Raw genomic sequence first — 9444 nt, forward strand, 5'->3', positions numbered from 1 at the left:
CTCGTGAACCAAATACAAAAATCTTACATCCCCTAAGTCAACGAAAACCCAAGAATCAAATATTTTTCTTCAATATTACTTTTCTTCTAAATCATTTTCTCTCCCAAAATTTAAAATTTCATGAACTAAACACCTATTTAAATAATCATATTATTTTTTTATTTTTTAATCTTTATTTATTTAAAAATATCACGTCTTTAAATTTTTTGAATTCATAACTTTAAAAATTTAATCAACATGCATATTATTTTACTTAGCATTTTTTTGTCTAATACATTTAATAACATTTTAAGTAAGTTATATATTTGATAAAGAGAAGTGAAAAAATTGATTTGTGAATTTAAGTTGAAATTAAAAAAAAAATTGGATAAAATAATATACACTTTCTTGTTATTAGTTTATCAAATAAATTCAATAAAAGTGAAGACATTTTGTTCAAGTTATTTAAGATTATTGGTTGGAATGTAATATTATATTGTTAGAACAAAAAACTAAAAATTTGGAATCATTGCTTCTCGTAAATTTAAAAGTTTGAAGAAAGGATCATGTAATTGTATTATTTTTCTTAAGGATTTATTTTCCTTCATCATATTATTGACTAATAGGTATGTAAAAAGATTATAGACAATAAACCTTGATGATATAATAAAACCTAGTGACTGATTTTTTTTGCACTAATGAAATCAATCTACCAAGTACTTACCAGCATATTACAAAATCATTGAACTTTTATAAATATTTTCTACGACAAAAACTTTATTAAAAAAAAATTGAAGTTTATTTGAAAAAAAATGGAGAGTTCTGCAAATTTTTTTTATATTTTTCAAAAAATCAACAAAACTTACATAATTAATTAAATGTCTTTTTTATACAGATATAATTATTTATTTTGAATAGATAAAAATTATCTATTTTTTAATAATTAAAATTGTTTATTTGAACAATTTATCTATCTGTTTTATACAAACTAAATTATCTTTCTTATCTATTTGTTTGTTTTGCACAAAATTAAACTTTAAATAAAATAAAATAATATTTTATGCACCACACTTGCAAATGTCATTAATTACATATTAATATACATTAATTATTTAATTAATGTAAAGCCAACCAAACTAGAAAATGTACGCTCATGGTCCATTTTTACACTTTAACCACTTAAATTCAACTATTTTGAACTTTTACTCATCTTAATTTAAAAATTTATCTTTTTTTAATGTAAAATTATTTTTCATACTTTATTTTAAAAATCTTTAACATATATTCAAACTATCCCATTTGGTTCACGAACATCATGTAGTATGAAGAATGCAAGATGACCTACAATGCTCAATTTGGGTCCGATGAGAGATTAAAGATAAGGGTGTAAACAAATATAATATTTATTAAATAATTTGTGAATATATTTAATTTTTATTCATTTATTAAATTTAATAAATAATTGCGAATAATACTGAAAGTGGGGGATGAGCTACATCTTGCTGTACTGATCTAGATTTTCCTCAATCGGCATGAGGATGCCCCCTTACCAGAAAGGGACGACCAAGTAGCTTCAACCCCTTTCGATTATTAGTCGGCCCTCGTTCAAAATATGTTCCTTGTCTGATACGAAAGCAAATGGGTCAAACCCTTTAAGTAAGAAATTTAATACCATCCACGAAGGAGGTAAGATCAAAATCATAAGACAAATAATATTTTTAAGATAATTAATTAAACAATATATCATGAGTATAATAAAATTTTTTTATGAAAATTAATAAAATGATTTATAAACAATTGGTAAGTAAGCTTGATTTTTATTTATTTATGTTTATATATTAAACTTAACAAATAATCATAATAATATTTTTTAATTTTTTAATTAAATGAACAGATTAGGTATATAATAAAATTCGTTTATATCACTCAAAATCAGTTGTAATGACGGTACTGACCTTGCTGTTGCGCGTTATTCAAATGCACACACAGTACAAAGAATCAATAGGCTATGGTACTATAAAAGGATGTTACAGTGACAAACAAAGAAAAGAGAGAGTAGTTGTTGAGTTGGGCTCAGATCTAAGAAAATGGAAGGGATAGAACACAAAATAGTGAAGGTGAATGGTATAAACATGCATGTGGCAGAAAAAGGGGAAGGTCCTGTGATTCTTTTCCTCCATGGCTTCCCCGAGCTATGGTACTCTTGGCGTCACCAGATCATTGCTTTGTCTTCCCTGGGCTACCGAGCTGTGGCCCCTGACCTGAGGGGCTTCGGTGACACGGATGACCCACATCCCGTCGCCAGTTACACGTGCTTCCATATACTGGGGGATTTGGTTGAGCTTTTGGATGCTGTTGCTCCAGACCAGGAGAAGGTTTTCGTAGTAGGACATGACTGGGGCGCTTACATGGCTTGGTATTTGTGTTTGTTTAGGCCAGACAAAGTGAAAGCTTTGTTGAATTTGAGTGTGCCATTTCTTCCATTTACTCGGCAAATTAGGCCCCTTGATGGCTGGAGAGCTTTCTATGGGAATGATTATTACATCTGCAGATTTCAGGTTTTTGTGCCACACTTTTCTATTGTCTGTTTCAAAATATTTTATAGGTTCCAAGAAGGCTTTACTTTTTGCTATTGGTTTATTCAATATGTTGTTCCACTAGATTTGGCAACTTTTTATAGATCAGTGAGGATCATAATCAGAACAGAGATTAATCCTCTTTGATATATATTAACAGGAACCTGGAGAAATAGAAGCAGAATTTGCAGAGATTGGTACAGAAAGAGTTGTCAAGGAGTTCCTAACATACAGGGTTCCGGGTCCAATTTTGTTAACCAAAGGCAAACTATTCGGACATTCAGCAGATACCCCAATCAAATTACCTTCTTGGTTGTCAGAGGAAGAAGTTGACTACTATGTCGCTAAATTTGACAAGAATGGCGGTTTCACTGGTGGAATCAACTATTACCGAAACTTTGACAGGTATATGTTTCAATTCTTTTTCCAACCTTAATCTAGATAATTCTAAACACTATAAAGTAACACGGAAACGTTATCATTTACAATTTTAATAGAAATTGTATATGATTTTGAGAAAAATAAAAAAATATATATTTTGTGTTTGGTTTATTAACACAAATTTCACACGATAATTTTTTATATTTCACATGTATTTGATACAACATGAATAAAATACATATGTACCAACAATTTATGCAGTATCTCAAGTTCGCTCTATTTCTGTTTGGTTTTTGACAGAAATTGGGAACTCTTGGCACCATGGGTTGGTTGTGAGATCAAAGTACCAGCTAAGTTCATTGTGGGGGATCAGGACCTGGTTTATCACATGCCTGGTATCAAGGAATACATTCACAGTGGTGGGTTCAAGAAAGATGTGCCACTTTTGCAGGAAGTAGTGGTAATGGAAGGAGTTGGGCACTTCATCAACATGGAAAAAGCAGACGACATAAACAAGCACATTTATGATTTCTTCCGCCAGTTTGATTGATATTTCAAGTCCTTCCCTGCTCTATGTATGTCAGCCTTCGTGTAATAAATTTGGCTACGATCCATGATGTTCAACCAGCCTTTGTGTAATAATCTTAGACTGTCATGCTGTTGGAATTGTTTGTCGAAATCGATATTGCCTTTTATCTATGGATGAAAACGAAAATTCAAAAGAACACCAGCTAGAAGTGGAATTTCTTTTCCTTGTTAAATTTCATTAACTATGATAATCAGCATTACAATATAGGAATAGCGGTGCACCAAGTAAGTAGAAGGTCCAGTTGATGTTCATAAGTTAAGGTCATGGATCATAACATGTTAAAAATAATTAACTAATTTCGGTAGTTAAAAATAGAGATGTTTATGAATCAAGTCATATCTAATTCACAGAATATCTCAATTATCTTAAATGGATGACACTGGGCTATGTTTGATGGAAAATTTGAGGGAAAAATGGAATCCATGGATTTTATTTTTTAACTGTTCGGTGAGAGTGAAAATGTTAAGGAAAATTTTATTGAGGACAATAAGGGCGAAATTCTATAAAAATATTTTCCCTCTTTCTGGTAAAAAATTGAGAAAAAACAAGAGGGAAAAAAAAAAAAGAAAGCTCCATCATTGTCTATTTTGCAACTCCCTAAAATCAAGATCAATATCAAGCTCGGTTCTTATCGACATTGAAAGAGATGGATGCAGGTCGAGAGTTCGAGCTTCTTATTAGGAAGAGTGGGGGCGCCGAAACCAAGAGAAAGAAGAAAAGTCAGGAAAAATAAAGAGAAAAGGGAGAAAGGAAAGTTGATTGAACGAAAGTCGATCTGTAATCCAATTGAGCTGAAATTTTATCAACATATTTATGATATAGAGTTTTATATTCTAAACAGTGAAGATCGAATTTAAAGCTCTTTAGGAATAAATTTAAGGTATATTTATTGAGTCATTTATTTGGTGAGATTTCTTCAAGTGTCTCTCTAATTGTTGATTAACTTTAGTTTTAATTAGAGAGGAACTTTGTATATCTATTATTTGATAGTAGATATTTTTTTTGTGATTTGTGATTTTTTCTCTCTACACCGGAGGATTTTTTTACACAAATCTTAGTGTGCTTTATTTTTTTTACATTGTTAATTATTAATCATTGTCTATTATTATGGGTTTATTGCGATATATTTTTTTTGCATTGTTGTATTTATTACTTCAGGCCCAACAAGTGATATTAAAGCTAATGTTATTTTGAGACATCGATACAAAAGTAGCCCAAGACAGAAATAAATTTTGTTTGAGATCATGAAGGGTGATACAGGTTTCATGATAAAATTGACAACATCAAATTATTCAATTTGAAAGGTTATGATGGAAGATCATTTATACTGCAAAGATTTACATAAGTTGGTATTGGGTGATTTAGCTAAACTAGCAAATATAAAAGATGAACGTTAAATGAAGTTAGACAGAAAGACACTAGCTACAATAAAAAATGTGTTGATATCAGTGTGTTCAATCATGTAGTGCAGGAAACAGATGCTCACACTGTTTGAAAAAAATTAACAGTATTGTATGAGAGAAAAACATATATGAATAAGTTATGCTTGTTAAAAAGCTGGTAACTTTACAGTACAAGGATAAACGATTGATTACATAGCACTTCAGCGATTTTCATGATATATTTAATCGAATGACTACTATGGAGCTTAAGATAGATGCTGAAATGAAGGCGTTGTTTCTTTTGAGTTTATTGCCAGATGGCTGAAATGTTCTAGTTGTGACTATTTTTAATTCAACTCCTGATTACAATGTGACATTAGAGATGGTAAATGACAATATGCTTAATAAAAAAAGTAAGATGAAAAGATTTAAACTCTGAAAATTAAGCTATAATCATAGAGAACAGAGATAGAAATATCGACAGAGATTAAAACTCAAAAGACCGTAGTAAGTCTAAACATAGATTAAAGTTCAGAGATAAAATAAAGTGCTTTCATTATGGTAAAGCAGATCATATAAAGCAATACTGCAAAATCTTAAAGCAAGAGTGGAAATATGAGAAAAACAAGAGTTCAGATGATGACAATGTTACAGCAGTGAATTCAGATAGTGATTCAGTTACTTTGATTTGTACACATAGTGATTATAATCATGTTAGTGATCTGACATTGAGTGAATAGTTGACACATGAACAACATATCATTGTATTCCTAAGAGGGAGTAATTTACAACTTACAAAGCAAGAGATTTTAGTTGCACCAAGATGAAAAATAAGAGTGTGTGAAAGATTATTGGGATTGATGATATTATTGTACAAATTAGTATAGGCTACATATTGATTTTGAGGGATGTCAAACACATTTCAGATATGAGAACGAATTTGCTTGCTATTAATGTCCTTGATAAGAAAAGATATAAAAGTCGATAAAAGAATAAGAAGTTAAAGTTTCTCAAAAAATCTATGGTAGTTATAAGGGAAAAACTATGCTACATAATATATAAGACATGAATGCAATTGAACGGGAACCAATTAAATACCATTGAGGATGATGTTTCAGCAAACTTATGGCATAAGAAGCTAGAAAAGAGATTACAGGTTTTGGCAAGATAGTTTTTCAATCTCTTGACCAAAGGTATGTCTCTCAATTCATGTGATCATTATTTATTTGGCAAGTATCATTGAGTTTCTTTTCTTAAGAGTTCTCAGAGAAAAAAATATAAATTGGAATTGATTCATTCTGACGTATATGGTCTTATTGAGGTTGAATCATTGGGCGGTAGCAGGTATTTTGCTACTTTTATTGATGATGTTTCATGTAAGAATTGGGTGTATATGTTGAAAAGCAAAAGTCAGGTATTATAGTATTTTTAAAAATTTTATGCCATGATGGAAAGGATAACAAGGCTACCCTTTAAGTGTATTTAAACTGATAATAGTGGAGAATACACATCCAAATACTTTAAAGAGTATTATTCAAAGCATAAAATTAGGTATAAGATTACAGAACCTGGAACACCGTAGCATAATGGTGTAGTTGAAAGGATGAACCGACTATTATGAAAAAAGTCAGATATATATTAAGGATGACAAATTACCAAAACTATTTTGGGGTGAAATAATTAACATAGCTTGTTATTTGCTTAATAGATCACCATTAATTCTTTTACGCTTCGACATTCCAAAAAAATATGGACAGAAAAAGATATTTCATACTCTCACTTGAAAATTTTTTGGTGTAAAACATTCATACATGTGCTAAAAAAACAAAGGTCAAAGCTTGATAGTAAAGCCACACAGTGTGTGTTTATAAGATATGGTGATGAAAACTTTGGCTGTAGGATATGGGATTTAGTGAAAAGAAAGACAGTCAAAAGTGGAGATGTAATTTTTCATGAAAAAAAAACCATGACAGACCTTGAAAAAAATGAGAAAACTATACAGGCTACTATTGAGTCCAAGAAAAGAGCCACAGATGGTGAAAATAAGCAAGAGATAAAACTTAAGGATATGAATAAGCCCATCACAATTAGTGATGAGCCAGATGTAATCAGTTTTGAGTAGGATGAATAATTTTTTTTTGCTTAAGAATGTTAAACAGAGTGAGCAGTTTTCTCCACCAAAGAGTGTTGAGCAAAGAGAGTTATCTTCGGTATCAGGTGGTGTAGAGTTTCAGCCTAAGAGATCTATTAAAGAGCACAAACCATCTACTAGGTATCCAAGTTTAGATTTTATTTTGGTTACTAGTGAGAGGAAGCTAGAGAGCTTCTAAGATGTATAGACTACTTCAGATAGAAAAGACTAGTTAAAAGTAATAAAAGAAAAGATGAAGTCATTACAAAAAAATGGTACATATGATCTTTTTAAACTTTTGAAAGAGAAAAAATCATTAAAGAATAAATAGGTGTTCAAGTTAAAAAATAATGGTGACAAACTAGTGAGGTACAAAGCTCGATTGATGTTAAAAGGTTTTTCTCAGAACCCATGCATCAATTTTGATGAGATCTTCTTTCTAGTTGTGAAGATGAGTTTCATTCGAGTAGTACTAAGATTAGTAGCTAGTTTGAATTTTGAGCTTCAACAACTTGATGTCAAAACTACATTCTTGCATGGTGACTTATAGGAAGACATTTATATAAATCAGCCTAAGGATTTTGAAGTGAAAGGAAAAGAGCACTTAGTTTGCAAACTGAAAAAAAGCTTGTATGGATTGAAACAAGCTTTGCGACAATGGTATAAAAAGTTTAATTCTTTTATGGTGAGCCATAACTATAAAAGAACAAAGTGAATCCTTGTGTATATGTCAAAAAATTTCATGATGGTAACTTTATTATTCTCTTATTATATGTTGATGATATGTTGATCGTGGGACAAGATACTGGTATGGTTCATAAGTTGAAAGAACAATTGTCTAAGTTCTTTGACATTAAAGATTTAGGTCCAGCAAAGCAAATTCTCAGTATAGACATTATCCAGGATAGGAAAGCTGAAAAGCTATGGTTATCACAGGAAAAATATGTTGAATGGGTGCTTAGTAGATTCAACATGCAACATGCTAAATCAGTTAGCAGTTCACTTACCAATCATTTTTATCTAAGTAAAAAATGTTGTTCAGTGACTAAAGAAGAGTAACTAGCTATGTCTAGTGTTCTTTATTCTTCTACAATTACTTTTTTAATGTATCTTATGATTTGTACATGGCCTGACATTACTCATGCAGTTGGTGTAATAATTAGATTTTTTTTTAATCCGAAAAAGGTTCATTGGAAAGTAGTGAAATGAAATTTTAGATATTTGAGGGATATCTCAAAAATGTGCTTGAGTTATAAAATTTTACAACCAGTTCTAGAAGGGTTTATTGTGTTGATATGGCAGGTGATCTTGATGGCAGGAAATCTACTTTAGGATATTTATTCACTTTTGTAGGAGAAGCTATTTCTTGATAGTCTAAGTTATAAAAGTATGTTACCTTGTCAACTACAGAGGTTGAGTATATTGTAGCAATCGAAGTAGGTAAAAAAATGCTTTGGATTCTTGAATTGGGGTGAATTAAAAAGAGTATGTGATGTTTTGTAATAGTCATAGTACTTTAGATTTAAGTAAAAATACCATGTACCATGCTAAAATAAAGCACATTGATATTAGATATCATTGGTTAAGTTCAGTGATTGAGGAACATCAGATACTGTTAAAAAAAGTTCATATTTATAAGAATATAACAGATATATTGACTAAGATACTTTTCAAAAAAAAGTTTGAGCTTTGCAGTAACTTCGTCGAAATGGGTTCTTTAGTCAAGGTAAGTTCCAAATGAAACTGCTATGGGGATGAATCTTCTCCTAATGGGACTGGAGAAGGAGATTGTTAGGAATAGTGAAGTCTAACCCCATTGGTTTTGGCTAATTAAAGGGCCTAAAGTTTTTTTTTTTTTTATCTTTGACCTAAGAGAACTCTACTTGTATAAAACCTTAAACAATAAAATGGGGCTATGTAATAAAGAAACAGAAGGTGGTGGCGCCGAAACTAAGAGAAAGAAAAAAAGCTAGGAAAAATAGAAAGAAAATTGAGAGTTAGTTAAACGAAAGTCGATCCATGATCCAATTGAATTGAAATTTTATTAGTAGATTTATGATTCAGAGTTTTACATTTTAAAAGGTGAAGATTGGGTTTGAAGCTCTTTAGAAACAAATTCATGGTGTATTTATTGAGTCATTTATTTGGTAAGATTCTTCAATTGTCCCTCTAGTTATTGATTAGCTTTAGTTTTAGTTAGAAAAAAATTTTGTATATCCATTATTTTATAGTAGAGATTTTTTTTGTGGTCCATAATTTTTTTTCTCTACACTGAAAGGTTTTTCACGTAGAATTTAGTGTGCTTTATTTTTTTTATGTTGTTGATTATTTATTATTGTTTGTTACTATAAATTTATTGTAATATATTATTTTTGCATTGTTGTATTTATTACTTCAAACCCAACA

The 9444-nt window shown here is 30.3% G+C and overlaps 1 protein-coding gene across 1 annotated transcript; it reads left to right on the top strand.

The window, feature by feature from the left end:
* Positions 1–2030: 2030 nt before the first annotated feature.
* On the top strand, positions 2031–3661 carry LOC111301196 (epoxide hydrolase 1-like). The gene is made up of 3 exons (XM_022896686.2): positions 2031–2537; positions 2716–2960; positions 3237–3661. The coding sequence occupies exons 1-3, from the start codon at positions 2067–2069 to the stop codon at positions 3484–3486; spliced, it is 966 nt and encodes a 321-aa protein (XP_022752421.2). The 5' UTR covers positions 2031–2066; the 3' UTR covers positions 3487–3661.
* Positions 3662–9444: the final 5783 nt, after the last annotated feature.

Source organism: Durio zibethinus, chromosome 15, assembly GCF_047325235.1.
Source record: "Durio zibethinus cultivar Kanyao isolate XHJ-2024 chromosome 15, ASM4732523v1, whole genome shotgun sequence".
Taxonomy (NCBI): domain Eukaryota; kingdom Viridiplantae; phylum Streptophyta; class Magnoliopsida; order Malvales; family Malvaceae; genus Durio; species Durio zibethinus.

Excerpts from the sequence above, each read along its gene's own strand:
- LOC111301196 (XM_022896686.2), top strand. The coding sequence starts at position 2,067 with ATGGAAGGGATAGAACACAAAATAGTGAAGGTGAATGGTATAAACATG. Across the intron at positions 2,538-2,715 it reads ATTACATCTGCAGATTTCAG|GAACCTGGAGAAATAGAAGC; the intron begins GTTTTTGTGCCA and ends ATATATTAACAG. Across the intron at positions 2,961-3,236 it reads TATTACCGAAACTTTGACAG|AAATTGGGAACTCTTGGCAC; the intron begins GTATATGTTTCA and ends GGTTTTTGACAG.